General features: G+C 32.0%; 2 protein-coding genes and 1 long non-coding RNA gene across 4 annotated transcripts; 1 reads left to right on the top strand and 2 right to left on the bottom strand.

Moving 5' to 3' along the window:
* Nucleotides 1–3,746: 3,746 nt before the first annotated feature.
* On the bottom strand, nucleotides 3,747–9,262 carry LOC140842683 (ethanolamine-phosphate cytidylyltransferase-like). 2 transcript variants are annotated; one of them, XM_073210757.1, is made up of 10 exons: nucleotides 9,007–9,262; nucleotides 7,911–8,338; nucleotides 6,905–7,140; nucleotides 6,492–6,670; nucleotides 5,949–6,020; nucleotides 5,508–5,575; nucleotides 5,183–5,303; nucleotides 4,637–4,702; nucleotides 4,429–4,551; nucleotides 3,747–4,207 (listed from the first exon to the last, which is right to left on the bottom strand). In XM_073210757.1, exons 2-10 carry the CDS (start codon nucleotides 8,261–8,263, stop codon nucleotides 4,136–4,138), a joined length of 1,290 nt encoding a protein of 429 aa, XP_073066858.1. In that variant the 5' UTR covers nucleotides 8,264–8,338; nucleotides 9,007–9,262; the 3' UTR covers nucleotides 3,747–4,135. The 2 variants fall into 2 exon arrangements, with proteins under 2 accessions (XP_073066858.1, XP_073066857.1); XM_073210756.1 differs by lacking the exon at nucleotides 9,007–9,262 and having other exon boundaries at nucleotides 7,911–8,768.
* A 1,724-nt stretch (nucleotides 9,263–10,986) lies between these two features.
* LOC140842682 (uncharacterized) lies at nucleotides 10,987–15,734 on the top strand. Its single transcript, XR_012120470.1, has 2 exons — nucleotides 10,987–11,376; nucleotides 11,543–15,734. It is a non-coding gene; the product is annotated as an uncharacterized lncRNA (long non-coding RNA).
* A 71-nt stretch (nucleotides 15,735–15,805) lies between these two features.
* Nucleotides 15,806–17,250, bottom strand: LOC140842680 (xyloglucan endotransglucosylase/hydrolase protein 24-like). The gene is made up of 3 exons (XM_073210755.1): nucleotides 16,828–17,250; nucleotides 16,426–16,619; nucleotides 15,806–16,207 (listed from the first exon to the last, which is right to left on the bottom strand). The coding sequence occupies exons 1-3, from the start codon at nucleotides 17,095–17,097 to the stop codon at nucleotides 15,841–15,843; spliced, it is 831 nt and encodes a 276-aa protein (XP_073066856.1). The 5' UTR covers nucleotides 17,098–17,250; the 3' UTR covers nucleotides 15,806–15,840.
* Between the last annotated feature and the right edge of the window lie 6,553 nt (nucleotides 17,251–23,803).

The raw sequence follows: 23,803 nt of genomic DNA, 5'->3' as shown, positions 1-23,803 counted from the left end.
TACATATTAAATATGAATAAAATATTCCTTTAAATATAGATTCACAAAATTTTGTGCGATGGATTTTAAGTCCAACTCGATAATGAAAATGTATTGAATTATTCCAAAAGTATTAATTTTCATTTTAATTATGAACATGATTGATTCGTCTCAGGAAAATAGAATCGTGAGACCGTCTCACAAAAGTCCTATACTTCGTAAGCATAAGATGAGAATGAAAGAAACACTTTTCTTTGCATATATGTCATATCATATATGAGAAATTATAGTCACATATCCATCAAATAATATTTTGATGATATCCTTTTTAAACACGTCTTTATATCTTTGTCGTTCAGGAAAACAACATTTTTTGTTATATTATAACACCAGCAATTTTAAAACCATGATATTAAAACATATGTATATATATATATATATATAACATGAAGAGGCGTGACTGTCGCCTTTAATATTGTTTGCTTCGTTATTTAACAGCACAAATTGAATTACACGTCAGGTTAGGTCTGGAACAACAATTTTCATGCACATTACATTTGAACAAACAAAATTCAAGGCATGAATCACGCATGCCTTATTTGGTTATCAGTTTTAAGACAAAAACTTGTGTGAGACGGTTTCACGGGTCGTATTTGTGAGACGGATCTCTTATTTGGATCATCCAAGAAAAAATATTATTTTTTATGCTAAGAGTATTACTTTTTATTGTGAATATGAGTAGGATTGACCCGTCTCACAGATTAAGATTCGTGAGACGGTCTCACATAAGATTCACTCTAGTTTTAAATAAGGTAGATGAATTATTCATGATTAATATTATACCACATTAGGGGTGCAAACGAACCGAATCGAGCCGAATAATAGTAAAAAAGTCAGGCTCGAATTCGGCTCGAAATAGGTATATTCGAGTTCGAGCTCGATTCGAAGTTCGATAATTTCAAATATTTGGGCTCGAGCTCGGCTCGAAATGAAGTTCGAGTTCGAGTTCGGCTCGAAATATTCGAATATATTCGTGAACTATTCGAATTATTGCTCGGATATTAAGGTTTGAAAGCTCGAAATGCTCGAAATATTCGAAATGTGTGTGTATATATATATATATATATATATATATATATATATATATATATATATATAATTATATTATATTAATAAAATATTAAGGCTCGCGAACTATTCGCGAGCTATCGAACAAAATAATTTGGGCTCGAGTTCGGCTCGAAAAAAAGTTCGAACGTGTTCGAGTTCGGCTCAAATTCGATAAGTTCGAATACGAATCGAATATTTATCGAGCCGGCTTGAAAAACTCGCGAACATGTTCGGTTCGTTTGCAGCCCTATACCACATGTTAAATTTGGCATAATTCCTTCCTATGTTTCCGTACGCAAGGAGTGAAATTAATGAAAAAATACGAATAAACACTTTAGATTACACTCGAACTTACATTTTACGTTCTGAATTACAAAAATATCATTAAATCAAATTACTTCTCTTTTATTTTTTTTGTTCTCTAACTTTAAATTTACATCTAACTTGACTCGGTCAATATTGTTTAGTAGTAGATTTGAACCAAACAAAGGCTTGCTAAAAACGGTAAATTAGATTTGGAAGCACATGTGGAGGGGGTGGGGTGGGGGATGGGGTGGGGGTAGGCAGGAGGCTTTTGCAGGGAAAAGTCAGAAATCGAAAGGACGTGTTTGGTACTTTCAACACGTCCTTTCATGAAAACCAAGGAGAGGGAGATATGGAAGTCCGTCCATATATGTAAATTTTCAAATACCAAATCTCGATATGTAATATGACCATTTTTTTTGGGATCATTATTCAATTAAGTAAATAAATATACATTCATCACTTTTTTTTTAAATATAAATTTGAACCCATTTTCAATGTCTGGTTTTTTTTTTTAAAAAAAAGAGATATGAATTATGATGGAATAATTAATGTGTTGATTTTATTGAGTGATATATTTTTTCTATCAGTTCTACCACAAATTAATTATATGTTTTTACCATTCATTGTGAATTATAGTACCTTTTCATCTTATTAATATTTTTTCCAAATTTATGATGTATAATTGATAATTTTTGGAGTAAGTATCTTGTGAGATGATCTCGTAAGACGAGTCAATCCTACCGATATCACAATAAAAAGTAATACTTTTAGTATAAAAAGTAATATTTTTTTATGGATGATTCAAATTAGAGATATGTCTCACAAAATACGACCTGTGAGACCGTCTCACACAAGTTTTAGTCTAATTTTTGAAAATTATAAAGGATGAGTTATTCTAAGGGTAATTAGTTCTCATATCTATTATCGAATTAAAATAATAAATGGTTATATTCATATAAACTAAAGCAAAAAAGTATTAAAAAGAAATTTAATATAAAAAATTACTAGCGGAAAGATTGGGTCGTTTGACTGGGGCAGATACATTCATCGTACAACGTTATTGCCGACCAGTCCCCGTCCATGAAATTAATGCCACTCGTAACTTGCGTAAATTGTTATTATTATTATAAAAAAACTTGAATTCTGAATAAAGAGATGCATGTCAAAATACCAGCTTTGTTTTTTTATGATAAAAATTTGTGTGAAACGACCGTATCAAATATCGTATTTTGTAATACGGATCTTTTATTTGGGTTATCCATAAAAAAATATTACTTTTTATGCTAATAGTATATTTTTTATTGTGAATATTGACCTGTCTTATTGATAAATATTCGTGAGATCATCTCACAAAGAGACTTATTCATTCTTTATTATGTGATGGGTCATTATTCCAATTCAGATTAAAAAATAGGCTGGGCCTCACACACGATTTATTTATTAACATTTGTTGGGAATTTAATATTATATTCAATGTTTATCAGCAATATATATATATATATATATATATATATATATATATATATATATATATATATATATAGTGAGAGAGTTCTCCAAAAAATTAATAAATGAATAAAAGAGAAATCGATTATTTTTAGATACAATTATAAAACTAATCTTCAAAATTAAAAAGGAAATTTTTATATTATAAAGCATCTTCAAATATAATTTATCATCATATTATCTTAAATGAAGAATTTTTAAGACTTTATATAATTGAAGAAATCAAGAAATATTAAAATCTAAATGGATAGCATAGTACAAATTTTAAAGATTTAAATTTTTAATTACATCAGTTTATATAACTAGGTTTGTTTTATCATCTTTCTAAAAATATAATTTCTTGACAATAATAATGTAGTATATTTAATGGCAAAAACTTGTGTGAGACGGTCTCACGAGTATTATTTGTGAGACGGATCTCTTATTTGGGTCACCCATGAAAAAGTATCACTTTTTATGCTAAGAGTATTACTTTTTAGTGTGAATATGGGTAGGGTTGACCCGTCTCACAAATTATGATCCGTGAGACGGTCTCACATGAGACTCACTCATATTTAAAAGTGTCATGCTTGTATTAGTAAAATCATAATATTTTATTTATTTAGTTTTATAAATATTTTGTGAATTTATAATATTGGTTTCAGTTATAGATTAAATAATGCATATAATATTGTGTGATCTTGATTTGGTACCATATAATTGTAAAGCTCGAAATCAAGAATGAGCTCGGCTCGATAAGCTGAACGAACGATATCAAATGAACTTTTTATAGAGACAAACTCCGAATAGCTCATATTCACATCTATTATCTCAGTAAGTTATCAGATATATTCGAGTCGAATTCACACACGAAATAGTCGGGTCTCGACCAACTACGACATGAAATAACATATGCAGTACTAAAAATTTTTGTCACAAATTTAAAAGGCAACGATAATACTCCTACAAAGTCAACTATGTAAATTTAAGATCCGCATTCTATGCTGATAGTATACATGAAGTAAAATTGCTAAATCAGGTTTACTGCCTAAATAAAGAAATTCAAAAATTGGCTCCGATACAAGAGATCGGCCCCGAAGCAAAAACTGCATCCATCGCCTTGATTCTTTTCTTCACATATTCTCCAAGTACAAATTTACATGGCTCCCTCCATCTTCACTTGAATCGTGTCGGAAAAATCAAGAAAAGAAGCATCAGAAAAATTTCCTAACAGAGATGTCGTTTCCTACGCTTCTTAGTCTCCCGAAACATATTTCTTCCCTTCGTAATATTTCTTTTCGCTTGCTTCTTTCTTGGCATTTCGTTTCTGTCAAAGTAGGAAAGGTTCAATTCAATAACTTGGATACTTGTATTCATATGGCAAGAAGTGGACAAGCAAGACAAAACTAAATCTCGACTATCTTAAGGATTTTGATACCGTCCCGACAAGCAGGATGGGACAAGTAAACCACATTACTCCAGATAAATTTGATAGATTATACATTCAAAAGATCGATATAAACTTGAAGTTGATACCAAGAAAAATACCAAATAAATTTCATGGTTAGCAATGATTCTCTGGGCTATAGAGGTGGTTGTAATATCTTTAGGGCTCTCGAGGATTTTGAAAATTTCCATGCTTTTGGGAACGGCGTAAGGATTCGATTTGCCCTGCATTAAGCAAAACAATTTTTTTCTAAGATATCACCCTTTCCACAATATAGTTAAATCCCATGTAGAAGTTAGATTCACTTACGTTCGAGAAACAGTTACCATCCGTGACCGTCCCATGCACAACCAAAGATATGTTGAACGTTGTAATCTATTACATGCCAAACATAAAAAACAAATCAAGAACAATAAATTTGTTAATCACAGCAAGTCAAAATATATATAACTCACACGTTAATATAAGTTTGAATGCCCAATTCAAAACCTCGTTCACGTTTTTAACGTGGGAATTTTCTACTTATTGATAACACTCACTTAAAGCACGAATTTGGATATCTCAGGGAAAGTTAGTGCAACAATGAGTATTTAGGAGAAATTTTGAAAATAATTCACAATCTCGTGGGAAATAGATGAGGTTGACATTTAAAGTCAGTGCTTAAATTTTTGAAGTCCAAATTTTGAAGATGCTTTTGACACAAAGGTGCAAGATGGTATAAGGGAATCAGCACAACGAAATTTATTTACCCTTTTTCACCAACACAACCCCCTTAACCTGAGTTTTTAATTTACTTTATCCGTCTATCAATCGAATACCCTTAGAAGCAGAACATTACTTCAAAAGATAACTCACCATATCTTTAGTAACTTCCAAAGGTGCGCCAATGATGACCTCATCAACGTAGCGGCATGCCAAAACGCTAAGACTACGCTCATGTAGATTCATCAACGGGAAATGAGTTCCACGGAGCTCACTATAAAACAAAAATCACCGTAACACAAAAAATATAGTCAAAATGGTGTGGTTGATGATGCTGATACTTTCGTTTCATCTTCAATTTTAATATTGTACGAAGGTTATTTGTTGATACAAAAGCCATGAGACTGCAACTATTGATTCATACAAAGGAATACTGGAATAGCAAGTGCTTAATACGAAGCAACAGATCAGATTATACCTCACAGTTTGGTCTGTATAAATACCAACAAGAAGAAAATCTCCAAGCTGTCTGGCTTTTTTTAGAATCTGTAAATCATAAAGAGCAAATTTGTTGGGAACAAATATAAGGGTCAATTTAAAATTTCATTTAAATAGGCTTGAGATGATAATCTTTTTATTTAGGTTAATTAATCGAGTTTCTTTTTAGCATCGTTATAAAGCTCTAATTTGACTGGTTTGTAACTGCATAGGCTGGATTTTGATTATGATTATCATTGAAAAAATTCATGATGCAATCGAGATATCTATATCTTGAATGAGAATATTGATTTATTAATCAAAGAGAAAAAAGGTTTAGTGAAGCTATATCTAGTTAAAATAAAAGCAGCTCTCTTGATGAAAACATTTAACAAAAATATTGACCAAACCACTGAAAGCTTCATGAAGTTCAGAAAGATACCTCCACATGCCCAGCATGAAAAAGATCAAATGCCCCATCAATGTACACGACACGATAATTTGGTCCAGGTCCCTAAAAATTGTAAGATAATTTACAACTTTCATCAAAATAAATCTAAAAAGCGAGGAATAAAGATGTTCTCAGTGAAGATTAAATAGAATGCATGAAATTTACATACAGACGAACAATATAGTAGAAGACCCCATGAAAATACAAACCAAGCATGACTTTGAAACATTTAACATTAAATTAATCAATGGTTTTGAAGCTTGTAATCTTGATTAGAAGCCATTATATTTTTCCCTGTTTTAAGAAACAAATTGAGAGAATATAAAGGTCACTACTTTGTAATTCTTCTCCAGCCAAATTGGTTAGATGATGCAGCTATTTCTCGAACACATACACTTTGCAAAATCACTGCTTACAGAATAGCAAATTAAAAGTTATCTACACTTTTTGGGCAGAAGACTGGTTTCATCATAAGGATTTCCTCAGTTTGCAGTGCGACGACTCAATGAAATTGCTTAAAAAATTTTAATATACCGTGCCATTTGAAAATTGCACTATTCGTCTTGACGTTGGCAGGAAATGAGAGATGTGTCCTCCATTAACCCGAGACTCCTCACTTCCCGGGCTACTTAAGTTTTCGAATTCACCCGAGTGACCTGATTCCAAGCCTGCTTTCTTGGCATCAACATCTTTCATATAAGAAAGTATTCTACCTGCACAAATGATGATAATGACAATTGAAACAATGAGATTGCAAACAATTCCACGGAGACACTTGAGTGACAACCAGGATCTTCATATTGAGACATTTTTTATGGTCAGAAGACTCAGAGCGCACCCTTGTTGGAGAAACTACTCTATTGGAGTTTATCCAACAAGAAACTAACATTCAAAGTTAAAATCTCTCAAAGCGGATTTCAATGAAAAAGAACAGCTGTGATTACTACCAACTATATCGGTGCTTGAGACGCCTTCAGTGCGTTTAATTTGCTTGTACCGACCAGCTTTCTTTGCCAGAGCATATGCATCAGTTCCATCTGGTAGAGTGCAGGGATCATCACCGTGTATGATATAGTCAATCCTATGCTCGTTGAAAAGGCGGTTCATAAACTCTTCAGTAATTGCATATGGGGCATCAGCAATTACTTCACCCACCCACTTCAACCCACTAACAAGGGCGAGCCTGAAAAAAAAACTTCAAATTAGATCTCAAGTACAAAAATCATCTGTAATCATACTCGGGGGTAAAATTGATCTGTCCAAAGAAATGAAACAGGTAGTAGCCAAGAATTTGTCTCATTACAGCATTGAGTGTGCATGCTGAATTTGAAATAAGTACAAATACAAATATAAAGCAAAGGAGTGGTAAACAATCTAAAAAGTTTTCAAAAAGGACAAAAAAATATTTTCCAATGTCGGCCATGCTTTCAGGATGAAAGATTTTCAAAATATTTATCATTGCATAAAATGTTATCATAATATGGATGACAAAACCCGGAAAACACGAAGTAATCATAAATCCCAAATGCTGCATTGCGAAAAAATTAGAAGCACCCGAGATACATTTTACCACCCACGATAGCTGATGCACCAGTATCTTTTTTTATTTCAGTCACCAGTTCATTGTTCATTCCAATGAAGGAAAATCTCGCAAGATAAGAAGAGAGCGACGAAAGACAAAATCCCGGATAGACTCTGAATGAATCTTGACTGAGGCTCTGGAACTACGCAAAATTGAACAGAACGATGAAATTCAATTCACCAAGATCACATAAAATCTATGACACAATTATTCCAATTAATGAAGCTTACCATGCTCTTAAATAGCAAGCACTCATTTTTCTAACTTCAGCGAGCCAATCAGCTATATATTGTTGGAGAAACACTCATTCCGGTTAAAAAATAAAAGAGACATTTCAAAACATACACAATTCGTTTGCACCGCATTTATACCTTTCTTGCATGGATAAAACAGGAGGCCCTTTATTCGCAATGATCTCTTCATCACTCACAACTCCCACAACCAATTCATCCCCCAACTCCTTTGCTTGTCTCAAAGCATTTGCATGGCCATAGTGCATCAGATCGAAGCATCCATCCATATAGACGCGAACATGTTTCTTGGTGCTCTTTTTCTTATGAAAAAACCTCAATTGAGGAATAAGGAAAGGCACGGTCGGAACACTAATCGCACCGAAGTAGCTTGTCGAAAAACTTAGCAATGCACAAGTAAGCATTATACCACCAAATAGATGTGGGTAGTAATTCACCCCATCTCTTGTCAAACTACTGTTCACAAACTCCATCTGGCTCTTCTTTTTTCTTTGATCTTCAAGGCCCTTTATAGGCCTTGTTTAATTAATGTAAGGGGAGACACAACCCTGAAGATATACCGCAATGAAATTAAGAATTAAGAAGAGATCAATGTCAGTCAATGCGATAAACCAGAAAAAGTAATCTTTTTTTATCATAAGAAACGAGGTTGAGGTCAGAAATCCAGGAAATTTATGGAATCGTGGAAAAGAAACATGAGGCTCACAAAAATAAAATTGTCAAGAAAATAGGTGATTTTTCCTATTTTACAGTTGAATCGAATCAGAATAACTCAGGAACAGGCAAGTAATTCAAGAATATAATACATTAGATCAAAACATGAGTTTAATCAGCCCAAAGCAAGAAAACCAAACAAGGTCAGTTTCAGACCAAAATCTAATCTTGAATACATCTATTCAATATAAACCAGCTGAAATCCTGATCCAAGAATTCATGAAATGTAACATAAATGAAAATTGCGAAATCTTTCGCAATCATGTGGACCTGAGCGAATGTGCAGATGGGCTTGTTCGGAAAAAAAAAATCAAGAAAATGGGAGACAGGAAAGGACCCTTTCCGGTCTCCTTCCTAGCGATTTACTCGGATCGGATATTTCGATTTTGTGTCATTGAAAAAATGTGAAAATTAATTTGTAAATAACATGAAAACTAACGGCTGGACCAGAAATTAAAGTTCTTCACGAAATGGGTGCCTTGTGCAATAAGAATCTTTTCACCTTTCTCGTTGTTGGTTCTTGGTATGAATATCTGCCTTTAGTTTAATTTTCTGCAACGAAAATACTAAAAAGCTACCATCTTTCTTTAATTTACGGTAAGAGATAATTTCTTAATTAATCAAAATATTCCAAAAGCAAGAAAAGTTTAGAATATCTGTCAACCAAGTTTTGAATACTAAATCAGAGTCGAATCCAATCTGGCCCATTAAGCGAAAACCGACTCAATTTCTATTGCACTGAAAATTTCTATGATGAACTTGACATAGACACGTGACTTTGATATGTCAACGTATTTACTTGACTTGAAAACCACATGTGAATTCTCTGCTTTATAAATAAGTTTTTCTTCGCTCCAAACTTAATGTGTAAGCAAAGCATGAAGAAATTGCAAATCGCCCCCAAGAGCTAGCGCGTGAGAGTGATCAGATTGAAATTTTTTTTGTTTGTTTCAAACAATTGTAAATTCGAGTACGCAGAATTCATCGTATTCTAAGACACCACATATTCCCTAGTAGATCTCACACCCGTCTCTTTTGGATTTTCGGGTTCGGATTCCCCATTAAATAATATTCGAGTTTGAAGGGGAAAAAAAAAATCAATAATAGTAGTTGGATTTAGTGATTTCAGATAACAAAAAAATTTCAAGTAATTGAATGGAAATCAAACATTGACAACGAGTTGTTGTACTAAAATAACAATCATATCAACTTACGAGATAAAAATCTTAATTTTCCTTGATATTGACTTTAACGAAGCACATCTAATGAAGTATAATATTATTAATGTCTCAAATATATATGTTTGTTTTTTTACACAAATTAAAAATATTATTTTAAAAAATTACAAACAAATTTATTATTTTATTTTTATTTAATTTATTCAAACAATGACTATACATATATTAGTAAAATATAAAAAAATACTACTAAATATAAAACTAAGTTATATATGAAATGCAATCATTTTTGTTATTATTATTAGTTATATTATATATATAATTGTAATGTAAGCTAATTTTTTTAAGAGTAGGTCTCATGTGAGACCGTCTCACGGATCTTAATCCGTGAGACGGATCAACCCTACCCATATTCACAATAAAAAATAATACTCTTAGCATAAAAAATAATACTTTTTCATGGATGACCCAAATAAGAGATCCGTCTCACAAATATGATCCGTGAGACCGTCTCACACAAACTTTTGCCTTTTTTTAATCAGCTCAATAATTGGTCCAACCCATTTTTTAAAATTTATTGTGTACATTTGGATCAGTCTATTTTCTGAAATATACATAAAAAAAAAAAAATCCATGAAAGCCAAAGCGAATGAAGCAATCACACACATCCCCTTCACGACGTCATTTTCCCACGTAAATTCGACTTTCTTTATCTTTTCTTCAAATGATTTTATTTAGTTTCTAGGGTTATTTATGTTATTTTTGCATTTTCTTTCATTGAAAAATGTAAATGATGTGTCGTGTGCGTTTTTAAGTTGTTTATTTACAGAGTAGATCTCTTATGAGACTGTCTCACGAATCTTTATCTGTGAGACGGGTCAACTTATTGATATTCACAATATATGTTCTATTATTTGAAACATTTTATTATTTTATTCCGACTATATTGTAAATATATTTTTTGAAGTAAAAATTTTAATATATTATATGCGAAACTTATATTTTTTACAACCGCTAAGATTTTTTCGAAGTCAGCTCAAACTTAGCTCATCTTTATTGCGTTTAAAAAGAGAGAAAGTAATCTAAAAATTCATTTAGTCTACTTCGTTCGTCTTTTAGATTTTCAAATTTATCGTATCAGTAAGCCAAACTCAAAAAAAAATTTAAATTTTTATTGACGAGATTACAAAACAAGAAAAAGATCATACCAGTTAAAATAAGATTTCAAAATTACCTTATGATTATTCCCCGATCACCAAATATTTATCTAATATAATATAATTCAAGAGATTTTCCAACCGGTGTCGGAAGTTGGGCCAACTGTCATGAATTCGATTATCTTGTTAACACTTTTTTGATGAATTTGTTTGATTTGCTTAGTCCAATTTCTCCTACTGATGTGGTTTGGATGGGAAAGGATAGTTGGTGTGTGTTAAAAAATGAAGTAGAAGATTTCAAAATTAAAATCAGAAAAGCATCTCCATCGATGTCGAGGAACTGTCCGGAGCTGTATATATCAAGGTTAAAACAGAAAGCCATCAGCAATAAGAGTCATTTCACGAGAAGAACTGGTCATGGGTTCTAAGCTCCGTAAATTCGAACGCGTGTCAATGTAATGGTTGCACTAATCCACGGCTTCATAGTCCATTTGTATGTACGCAGAACTCTGGTTGAGGAACCCAAGCATCGTGTTGGTAAAAAAGATTTGTTTTTTACGAGAACCCATTTGGAAAATGCGCTAGGATCGATCTTTGTTCGTTGAATTTCAGTCGTTTTGTGCGAAGCTCGAATTTTCTAGTAAATGATGGAAAGGACATCGCGTTGCTTCCTTGCCAAATGGATGTCATTTTTGTGGTGTAGGTTGGTTGTATGCTTGCAATTCTAGTGCTCACTGGTGGTGAAATTGCCTGAGGTTCGTTGTACTTCTGGGGACGTCAATTGAGGGAACGGGTTTGTGAGATGAGGATGTTTTGCTGCAGTTTTTTCGATAGGAGCTTTGTTATACGCGTGGATTACGGTGTGAGCTTCTGAGATTGCGTGATGGTGGAAAGAATGCAATTAGCGAGTGGGAGGAGGCGGAGACAACTTGTTTGTTTGTCGTTCGAAAGTGGTGTTAGGAAGCCGTATCCCGTATGGACCTTGTAGCTGATCGCTTCTAGTAAGTTTTAAAGTTTTCTTCTGTAATAAACTTGTACTGTGTGTGTTGAGCTCCCTTATTTGACTTATGGCATAGCATTGATGCTTTCACTGATGATCTTGCTAGTGGAAGTGGGATATTGGAAATGGTCATCATCAATAGGTGTGGATAATGTGGAAAACTGAGTATTGATAAGTGAGTGAATTCCCTCCCAAGAGATCCATCGGATATGGAAAAAGAACTATAATCAGGTTATTCTCAATTATGTGGCACATGTTACATAATGAGCTTGATTAAGATGTGTACTCATAATTGACAGGTGATTGAAAAACATTTAGAGTAAGTAACCGACAAGGGAAAGGGCTCAGTTGGGTTAGTGTAGATGATATGATCCATGTTTATGTTATAAGCTTGGTTGAGGCATTTATACTGCCTATCCGTAGGTGGGTGAAAGCCTCTCGAGTTACCCGGCCTGGGCATCATTGTCTTAAGAGGAGTGCAATTTTAAAACTCTACGCTGGTTTTGCATGTAACCGTAGACACATTAAGAAGTTTGAGATTCGCTCCCACTTAGTGCATTAGTGTTTTTGTTTTTGGACCCTGCTTTGGGCTTATGGTATAGCTGATGGGAGAATGTTAATTCAAAATGTGTTATATCTGATGATTTGGGATGGGTAAAATCAATCAGTAGAGGAGGCTATTGTTTCCTTATTCTCGAGAAGGAAAATTTACGCATCATGTCTCCACAAGACGGTCTTTTTTCGACCCTCGGGGTGCTTGGTCCCTGGTGGAATTGGGAGGGAGATTGTGCTCGATGGACAATGTGGTACGCCCTTGCTAACAATAGATACTTGGGTGATAAAGGATATAAAGAATGAGAAATGGATTACGGAATATTGTATTATCATGAAAGGGTTCAGGCGTTCAGCATAAACTTTCTCAAATCCACTGTTCCTTTGGATTATCTTAATTGGGAAACAATGATTGATGCTAAGCGAGTCTATCTTGATTGTCATGACATATACAAAAGCACTTAATAATCATGGAACATCTGATTGCAGGGGAGCGGGCATGGCTTTGTAATTACGCTAAGAGTTTATTTTCATAGGGAGCCAGATACATTAGTGATGCTGGTAACTGTTTTCTTGAAATTTCATGTATTGCCTACGACTGTCACTGTTTATTGTTTTTCTGTTGTATTGTCTGGTTTCTTTTTAAGATTTAATCATGAAAATTGTCTAAAAAATTTCACTATGTCAACCAGAGAATGTACTAGTTTTCAAGTGCTTTTGTTCAGTAGCTTTCCTTCGAAAATGTCTCGTGGTCTGCAGATAACATTGATCTTTTGCTTGTAGTGTGATGTCTAGGTGACATGATGTTGAAAACATTATAAATGGAAATCAAAATGGTGAAAAATTTCTAATATGTTTTTTCAATTTACATTGTATTTAACTTATGTCTAGACTCTTATAGCCACATACAAATGGGCTTCTCCCTGTGGCTGAAGTAAATTGTTTTTCCTCTCTGCTATCATAATTTGCCGTCACAAATATAACTTTCTGTCTTGTGGAGGTTCGTGTTGTCTATATTGAGATATATATAAGTACTTTGGGTTGCCTTTTAAGCTTTGAGTGCAATTTTGTCCCACAACATTTTACAAATTCAGACATTATTTGCATATGAACACTCTCAGCATGCTTGCAATGACACAAATGATGTAATTTCTCACCTCCATATATTGAGTTGACTGCAAGATCCCCCTTAAATGCTGAGGAACATGTAAAGGTCACTACAAGAAAATCATGTAAAATTTATTGTATTCTTGAATGAATTTTGATCTCTGCAATATAACTATATTAATATGTGATGGAGTTTATTGCTTCAGACATGTTAATGTACTGACATTTTTAGTTTCCCATTGTTGAGGTAAAGATTGCAGAAAAAAGCATCTACTATACTTGCCTAATGCTTTCTTTAGGCAATTCTACTGTACTTGCCTAGAAAAAAAAAACATCTACTGTGCTTGCCTTGTGCTTCCACGTATGACAGGCCAAAGAGAGAAAATGCTGCACCAGTTTCTGGGGTTTGAATTTCGAGAGGCTTCTTATAGGGTATAATACTCCATCTCACTCATTTTCATGTTAGTTGTCTAACACTTTATTGGGATTCTTGATCGAACTTTTCTTTACTTCATTTTTGTTTAATTGTATTGAACTGATATTTCACTAAGACTGCTTTGATTCAGTAAAATATTTTTTATTCCCTTTGATTTGAGTTGTTTTATATTAAATTAAACATTTAAATCTTAGATATAAACACTGATTGGCACGACTGAAAGTTTCTATGTTCTTTTCTAAGTTGTAATTTGACTGTGGGAAACTTCAAGGTAGAACACTGGAGTATGTTTAATTGTAGAGTACTAGTGCCTCTAATTCTCTAAAAAATACTACGGAAGGCTTAGAATATATTAAAAATTAAACACCAACGACCTGGATCAGATTCAATATAATGTAATTTACAAGAGGCGACTTTAAAATATTTCAGTACCTTTCTTTGAGTTGTTTTATATTAAATTAAACAATATGCCTTAAATCTTATATTTAACGATGATTGGTGCGACCGAATAAGTTTCTCTGTTCTTTTCTAAGTTGGAATTGATCTTTGGGAAAATTCAAGGTAGTACACTGTTGTACTTCCTGGATTAGATTCAATACAATTCGGTTTACAAGAGATGACATTGCTTTTCTTCAATGTTTACATAATTGTTTTATATATGAACTCAGTTTGTAGAAGAAATCCTCTTATGTTCATGTTTCATCTTGATTCTTCTGTGGCACAGAAAGAGAGTGATTTTTTTATCACTGGTATACTAAAATTTTCACTGTGTTGGCTACATTAGATACATGCTCCATTCCGTTTAGGTGTACTACTCCGCTCTAAGTTGTCCAAAATACGACATCTAACAAACATAGACATGTATTGGCAAATCTTGGATTATGGAATGGTTGAAAGAGAATGTGTTAGCGATCGACAATTGCTCTCTATTATTCTGCATGTACACCCTATAGCGCATTGACCGAAACGTGATACTTGAGCTATTTTTTTATTAAAGAGGATAAAGTTGGTCCACTTATCACCTCAAAGTGATTTGAATCATAGTGGTTGTTAAAACTTAAACCTATCCTGCACAAAAGTCATTTGACTGACTCATTGAGAGACTTGAAATTAGGCAGTTACAGCAAATTTTGGATTTGACAGTAAATGGAATGGATCAATATCTTGTGGATACGTTGGCCAATTTTCCTTAAGTTTTCAGGCAGTGAAAGGCGAGCGTCGCTGTTTATCTCCTATTGTCGGTGCTTTTTCATTATTGGATTCATCAAGTTGAGACTGGTTGATTTTTACTTCTTTTTTTTTTTAATGGGGAGAGGATTTCAAAGGTCTCGAACTTGGGATATCTCCCTTTAGAAGGAGTATGGGTGTCATTTGGGCTTGTGGCTAGACTGGTTGGTTGCTTTAATTGGGTGTAGTAGATCACATGAGCTGTCTGACTGTCTCAGAAATAGTGGCACGAAATCCAAGCAAGATTCAAGTCAATACTAATTTTAGTAAAATGATTTATTTACAAGGACTTGGGTTTGGTTCCAATCATAGTGGTTGTGTACGTGCATGTAAAATAAGTGGATATAAATGGATAAATTTCTTTATTTGAGCATCCCAAGTCAAAAACATTTATTTAGACATTTCTCAGCACACCATTCTTATTATTATTATTATTATTATTATTATTATTATTATTATTATTATTTAAACACTTCCAAAGAATAAAATATACAAACTTTTTACACACCTATATATGGATATATGATCCGTAGGGGTTGGTAGAAGGATTAAAAAAAAAAGAACAGAACAGAACACCGCCAACTGTCAAAACCCAAACCCAAAAAGGAAAAAAGAAAAGCATAAACGTAAACAACATAAAAAAATTTAAAGATCTTGGACTTCATTAAAATCTTTAGCATCATGCAATCGAGCATTCTGGGGGGAACCCTTGAGGAAACCTCCTGTAATCAGTGCAATAATTGTAGACCATATAATTCTTCTGTATCCACTTCATTTTTTCAATGGCAGCATAATCCAGTGACTGTGAAAACCAAGAGTTCGTTGAACATGAAGCATAGTTGGGGCAAGAGAGGGCATTGAATCCAGTGAAAGTAGCATAGAAAGGAGCCTTTGACCAATCCGTTTTCACTAGTCCACCTCTTGTTGCCCAGTCATCCGCATTCCATAGGCTCGCGTATATCCACATCGGCTGGCTTTTCGGGAACGGTATCCCTCGAGATTCAAGATTCTTGAATTGCCTCACTGGAGTTCCGTCGACTGAAAATCTGTTCAAATTTATTGAACATACTAATTAGACAAAATAATCATCAAGTTTTATACAAAGACAGGCTCAACAACTTCCAGACGGTTTGAAATTTATTTTAGGCCGCCAACACAATCTACCCCTGCTTGCGTACGCAAGCACGTACAAGTGTGTGCGTGTGTGTGTTCTTGGGGTGGTTGGGGGGGGGGGGGGGGGTGCTGTTATTATTATTAGCCTTACAAGATGCTTTGAGGATTCCATTGGATGGAGTAAGTGTGGAAGTCCTTGGTGGGATCAAACCAGAGATAAAATTGCTGCTCTTTGCTGCCTTTGCCTTGTGCATATATATTTGTATGCATAACATAAGGTTGCCCGCTCAGGTTACCAAGAAATTCGAAGTCGATTTCATCGTGGAATTGTCCAAGTGATGATAACTAAAACACACATAATGAATCCAGTTAGTAAAAGAACTGATGCATCATCCATTGTTTCTTGTTGTTACAAGGATGCTATGATGTATTTCGCGAGTCAAAAGTTGTGTTTTTAACACCAGATAACTTTCCCTTGTCGGCTCTAAAGTGGATTATAAATTTGAGTGAAACATATCTATACATACATATGCATGGATATTTATTTACTTACATAGTATGTTGTAACCGTGCCAGCAGAATTTCCAGGCACAAGCTTGATCTTCATGTCGATCTTCCCAAAGAGGAACTGTTTCTTGGACCTGAATCCGGAGCCAGAACCCCTGTCCAATGTCAGTGTAAGCGAATTCCCATTGTCGAAGGATCTTGCCCGTCCCCCGCCCCATGTCACAGCGAAATCTTGGTAGAAATCCCCGGCAAAAGCAGCCGAGACGAAGAAAAACAACACGAAAAACATGCTAAGTATCTTCATTTTGTGGTGCATGTAAAGAGATTGTTCTCTTCTTGACTAGGAGAGGTTTATTGCAGGTTTGTGTTGTGCGTGAAAAATGGTCGATTTATAGAATGTGTGTTGGGCTGAGTCCGGCGGGGATTTGAGATTGGGTGGATATGCTCGAAACTAAGTACATTTTATTAGGATGAAGAAATCATATATAATGCAAACAACTTAATTAATCATAATATATTAATAATTATATATATATATATATATATATATATATATATATATATATAAGATATTTTTTTGTTGAAAGGGACTACTAATTTTATGATTTTAAGGTGGTCAATTTTATTTTCCTAACATAATAATTATATAATTAATTAATTCGATAGAAGTAATAAAAAGAAACATGTGTAGTTATTGAGGGGATGCTAATGTTGATTTGGATTTGTTAATGGACAAAAACTTGTGTGAGACGGTCTCACGGATTGTATTTTGTGAGACGAGTCTCTTATTTGGTCATCCATAAAAAAGTATTACTTTTTATGCTAGGAGTAATACTTTTTATTGTGAATATAGGTAGGATTGACTCGTCTCATAGATAAAGATTCGTGAGACCATCTCACAAGAGACCTACTCTTATTAAGAAGACGGACCATTGGTTTTGTTCATGCTACTTAAATTATTAACGTTTTTAACTACCCAGCACATGACCCACGTGTTCCATAGATAAATCATCGTAACTTTTTCAATCACGAAGTATTGATGTGTGTCTATGATTCATCATTCATCACAATTGTCATGTGTTGAGTGAATGAGAGCGTTATTTATATGTGTAACATCTATCAAACCGACCACAAGACAACTAATACAATGTCGTGAGAGCTATCAATTTTGTATACATGCATGCATGATACATATCTCAATTATTTTATTTCTATTAATATTTTTTTGGAATTAAATTTATAGAAATTGATTATTATTATTATTATTATTATTATTATTATTATTATTATTGAAATAAATGAAGAATAAAGGGTGGCACCCATCCTCTGGTGACACAGCTGGCGGGGATGTAACATGGTGGATTTGATTTTTAGGCATCGGTATTCATTGCCTCACAACAAGTTGCATTACTAGCTACTACTGGATTTTTTTGTTGGTACCTAATCTCTGTGAAATTAATATTTTAGGATTATTAAAAAAATTTAAAGATAAGATCTAATCTTAAATTATAGATATGGTCATGTAAATTTTATTGAAGATTTAGTCCAAGTTTCATAATTAGCTACTTCTATTACTATATGCATAGTGAATTATGCATGGTGTATAAAATAATGATCATATTTATATAAATAAAATGACGATATTATTTTTCTTATTTCAGTTTTTTTCTCTAATTATAAATGCACGTGAGAATTATGGATAATAATTTGTACGGATAATTTAATAAGAATTGATAGTTCGTCAAATTTGAGAAAGAAGTCAGAGAGAAAAGAAGATACGGATTAGTGAGGTAGAAAAAAAAAGAGGATAATTTACTCATATGAGATCTAACATAAAGAAGTAGTGTGTTAAATTTTGGATTTGACACGTTAAAAAGGTTATTATGAGATATGCAATTATATATATATATATATATATATATATATATATATATATATATATATATATATGCTTGTATCGTGACATACGTGATGCATGTTCTTTAGAAAAAAGACAAAAATTTATGTGAGATTGTATCATGTGTCGTATCTTGTGAGACATATATCTTATTTTGGTCATCCATAAAACCTACTCTAGAAAAAAAAAATAGAAAATGAAATAGGTTTTTTTTTAAAAAAAAAAAATATTGGTTGAAATATCACAAATAGCAACAATATATCTTATTGTGCTATGAAAATATATACGATTTATTGGTTAAAATATTTTACTAATATCATTACGCTTAGTGGTGATTTTTAGTACAATAGCACACACTATCATCCATAACATTTTGGCAAAAACTTGTGTGAGACAGTCTTATGTGTCGTATTTTATGATACATCTATCTTATTTAGGTCATCCATTAAAAAAATATTATTTTTTATGCTAAGAATATTACTTTTTATTATGAATATCGATAGAGTTAACACATCTCACATATAAAGATTCGTGAGATCGTCTCATAAGATACATACTCCGACATTTTTACATTGGTTTAAAACAGAAAAGATATCTAAAAAAAATATTAACGAGATAGATCATGAGCGGGATCACGAGCTTTTTGAACAATCACTAGTCAAAGGGCGTGAAAATCTCAAATTTGATCCATAGACAAGCTAATGAAACGTCTTGATCTGACTTATGCGACTAAATAAAAGTGATGATAAATAATAACCATTGATCAAATACACTTGATCTGAATTAATTGTCTCAAACATTAATCACAAGACATAATTCCTGGATCCAGTTGGGGCCATAAAACAACTGGTGTTTCGATGCATTATCATATCTAACATGCATTGTTAGGTGATTTAATGTATACACATATCACATATATGTGTCGTGGATAATCCGACAATTTTAATCGTTCAATAACTTTATTTTTTGTCGTATAATCGCGATTAGGACTATATATTAGTTGTATCATAATATTAATTAATAAATAATCATAATAATATCGTCGAGAGATTTATTTCTTGAATTGATATGTATTGATTAAGCGCTTGATTTACTAACTTTTGCGTACATATTAAATGATCACTAATTAAGCATCGTGTTATTAAATAAGCAGCCTCTGTTTAAGGTTTAAATTGGGCGGGCACGCCATTGCTGTCATATAATCATCGAAGATCACAACTCTTCAACTACCAATATTGCTAGAAACAAACTGTCAAATTTTATGCCAATTCTAATGAAATACATTATCTATTATTTGGGTCTGAGTGGAAACGGTCGACACATTACTTTTGGATTATTTTACGGTTTAAATTATTAAAATTGAACTGTTACTATCAATCGTAATTTTGGTAAAAACACGATCAGTGGTTTTGATTCTATCATTTGATTATAAATTGTTTATGATATATATCTTTGATCTGATAAATGTTTTAACCAAATCTATGTTTTTCGAAAGTTTATGTTGTGTGACGAAGTTTTTAACAACGCCAAGTTTCACCAATCATAATGTCATTTTTGCATATCGTTATTGATTAAAATGTGTTCAATAACAAACAATTGGCAACACTTTTAAAATAAATTTGCAACAGTTGGCATCAGTGGATAAGTACCACACTAATTCTCGTGGCTTAAATTGTGAATAACAAAGTATATTATTATTATTATTTTAGAAAATATATATTGGCATCAAATAATTTGAAAAGGGTAAATATTTTCCGTCGTTTTTGAGTGTTATTTTAAATGACATAAATATTTTGATATAATAACTTTTTGTAATAATATTTAAAATTTAAATATATTCATTATATTATATCAGTAATTTTAAATAATTGTTCAAATATTAATATTCACTAATTTTATAATTAATTATATAAATAACATCTCGTGCATCGCAAGAGTGAGATACTAGTTTTATAAATAGAAGAAATGATATTTATATTTATTTTTTTTAAAAAAATGTAATTTTTTGACTACTGAAGTTTCGAAATTTCAAATACATTAGTTATTTAAATGATCGAAAATTGTCAAATTTCATGATGCTATCCAAAGTAATTAGCATTAATCCAAGTTCTTGCTTTTTCTAAGACATTATTTTAATTTTTACAGCAATATATAAATAAAATAAAAGTAATAAAAAAACAATACTAAACTTAATGATTATGGTTAATAATTGACGGGAGTGCAATAATTATGGCTTCCCAACTCCCAAAGCGGATATGGTTATTTGATATATAATAAATAATATAATTAAAAGGTCAACGATTATGATCAAGGTCATGTCACGAGGTAGATTGGAGTTGATATTTGGTTATATCCATTTTTCAATTGAAATAATTAATTGTCACGATTTAGAAATAAAAAAAAATATTTTCTTTATTTGTTTTTAAATATAAGTCATACGCATCTGATACACAAGTCAAAGACTGATGATATAAGTCCAGACGCAGTTAAGGGTGCTGCTGAAAAAACAATATAGTGAATGAATTAATTGAACATTCAAACCTGATATTTATAGTAGAATACATGTGTCTTTGATGAGCTTGTCTTCTATTTGGGCTAGGGATAGGTCAGGGATAGTGTCTGAATCGGTGATATTTGCTGGAATCGAACACTAAATTTCTCGTGATTATCAATATGTAACCAAACCAAACAATAATATAACAAATGATTCTTACAAGAATAACCAAGTCTTAAAATTGGTCAATTCGTAATAATTTTGAAATGCAGGAGTGTGTGTTTTTGAAAATGAAAATTATTATAAATTTAGGATATACTGACCAAATTAAAAGTCCAGGGCTAGTGATGGATGGATAAGTATAGGTTTTAGTTGGTGATTAAGAGTATTTAGATGTAAGTAAGTGTAGTTTTCTTATTTAATGTACATGACCACACTAAAATGCATGTCATTTAATACATCTTCTATAAAATATATTTTTGTTATCGTCGTCGTTGTCACAAAAATATATGTATTTGTATGATATTTTTAAATTTTTTTGAAATTTACATATGATCGAATATATATTGTGAGAGTTACTCTAATATGAGTGTTATTTTAGTTATCGTTTCATCATTTTATGTGATCATTGTTACGGTTATGAATCTAACTCATGTTAATTAAATATATGATTTCGATTCGAGATTGTTTCTCTGTTATAATGAAATTCAAAATTTTAAAACTACATATGATTCTTCTCTATATTTTGATCCTTATTCTTGTAATAATAACAATTATTATTATTATTATAATTATTATTTGTGTGTCCAGTAAATGTGAGGCTCAAAAGATAAAAGGTAGGGCCTGTACTATAAGATCGGGGAGTCCACGAGTTCCCTACTGAGAAAACATCTCAAATTTATGGGACAAGGCTAACCATTAAAGGTAAATTATAGGCAATTAATTAGGATGGTTGCAAATTTTGTTTCTTTTTTCCCATTTTCAAATAATCGCATTTATGACTTTTTGCATCAAATTATAAATTAATTAAACAGTTTATACGATATTTGGTAATTTATATTATATATATATATATATATATATATATATATATATATATAAATAAATACTTGATAAAACCTTTTAAAATGATCGTATGATGTTTATTAGAAAGTAAGATGGCACCAATATTAAATAAGAGTAAAAAAATATTTTGGTGTATGAACTATTGATAAACAACCAATTGCTATTATTAAATCAATTGAGTTTTGCAGCTTGATTAAAATGAATTTTACTAAAGAAGCTGATTGTCGAAATCAACTGATCAATAACAATCCTTAATCGAACCAATTGTTGATTCTACTTGACTGAATCAGTCAGGTTCGACAAAAGACATTCCCCCAAGCTAACCATTTACTTTGTTGAGGATCACGACCCAACTGATTTTTTAGATAATATTTTTCATACTGACACACTCTCTGATTACATGTAAATGTCATAATTCCGCAATAACTACCTACATCTTATGATTGTCAGAAAGGATATTGACGTGAAAAAACGATGTGAATAACATCTATCTCATTTGGAACATATATAGGATTTTGTTTTGTCAACTGTTGGATCGAAGCATATAAGTAGAGGAAGTGAGCGATGAGTTTTTTGCTCTCTCGCGACCTTCAAAATTATCTATTACTCTCAAGCTATCAAGAGACATACATATCGATATTTTCAAAAAGACACACTTAAAGTTTATATCAGATCATCTAGGATCTTTTGTGCGTAGAGTTTTCATGCGAAAATACTTGTAATCTGACAGTAAAAGTATATTGATCAATTTTTGTTAAGTCTATGAGATATCAAGAGTTTCACTTAGGCATTCGTAAATCTTACTTAATAGGGTTGTCACAAACTGTTGTGATTTCCAAAATCTTCTGGTGAAAATATTTTCGTGAGTAATAAGAGGTGACATAAGAGTTATTCAAGTCTCCGAACATCAATAAACAAACTTATACATTTACATTTTCAGTTAGATTGCTTTTAGCTTTCATTTCATATCCAAACGGATTATTGCTGAAGTTATTTATGCATTCAAACCGTGTCAGTGAGCTTCTTTTCGTGCAGCACTGAACTGATATCTTATTGATAAAATAACATCGTTTTTATTATTATATATAAATAAAAATATACTTTAAAAATAAATCATATATATACAACTAAATATATTTTACTACAAAATAAAATACAATAAATATATGTCGCAAAAATCCGGATGTATTGTTGTCACACGATGGTATCTACTTTAATCACTATTTTGGTTTATCGAAATTTGATACTGGTCTGTTTAGAAATCGAAATTTTTTTTAACATGAAAGTCGTAAATCATTGAAAAAATCTCCTAGAATAAAAGGCCGCCGCATGTGGATCCTAGGACACTGACAAACATACACGTAAATCTAACTCATTGTCCAGATTTGTGTAATTCCAAGGTTAAAAACTTGATTTATACTTTTATGGTAAATCTCATTATTGTTCAATATGAACTATAATTTAAATATAAAAAAATTAATTTATTAAATTTTTATATATAAATTAAATATATTATAGCTTTGCATATGATTTATTTATTAAGTTATAATTTTATTAATATATGAT

This window comes from Primulina eburnea, chromosome 10 (assembly GCF_022965805.1).
Source record: "Primulina eburnea isolate SZY01 chromosome 10, ASM2296580v1, whole genome shotgun sequence".
Lineage (NCBI taxonomy): Eukaryota > Viridiplantae > Streptophyta > Magnoliopsida > Lamiales > Gesneriaceae > Primulina > Primulina eburnea.
Note: the sequence above shows the minus strand (reverse complement) of the source record. Positions and strands in the feature narration are given on the sequence as shown.

Excerpts from the sequence above, each read along its gene's own strand:
- LOC140842683 (XM_073210757.1), bottom strand. The coding sequence starts at position 8,263 with ATGGAGTTTGTGAACAGTAGTTTGACAAGAGATGGGGTGAATTACTAC. Across the intron at positions 4,703-5,182 it reads TGGAAGTTACTAAAGATATG|ATTACAACGTTCAACATATC; the intron begins GTGAGTTATCTT and ends GGCATGTAATAG. Across the intron at positions 4,208-4,428 it reads CTAACCATGAAATTTATTTG|AAACGAAATGCCAAGAAAGA; the intron begins GTATTTTTCTTG and ends CTACTTTGACAG.
- LOC140842680 (XM_073210755.1), bottom strand. The coding sequence starts at position 17,097 with ATGCACCACAAAATGAAGATACTTAGCATGTTTTTCGTGTTGTTTTTC. Across the intron at positions 16,620-16,827 it reads GCACGGTTACAACATACTAT|TTATCATCACTTGGACAATT; the intron begins GTAAGTAAATAA and ends TGTGTGTTTTAG. Across the intron at positions 16,208-16,425 it reads TGGAATCCTCAAAGCATCTT|ATTTTCAGTCGACGGAACTC; the intron begins GTAAGGCTAATA and ends AAATTTGAACAG.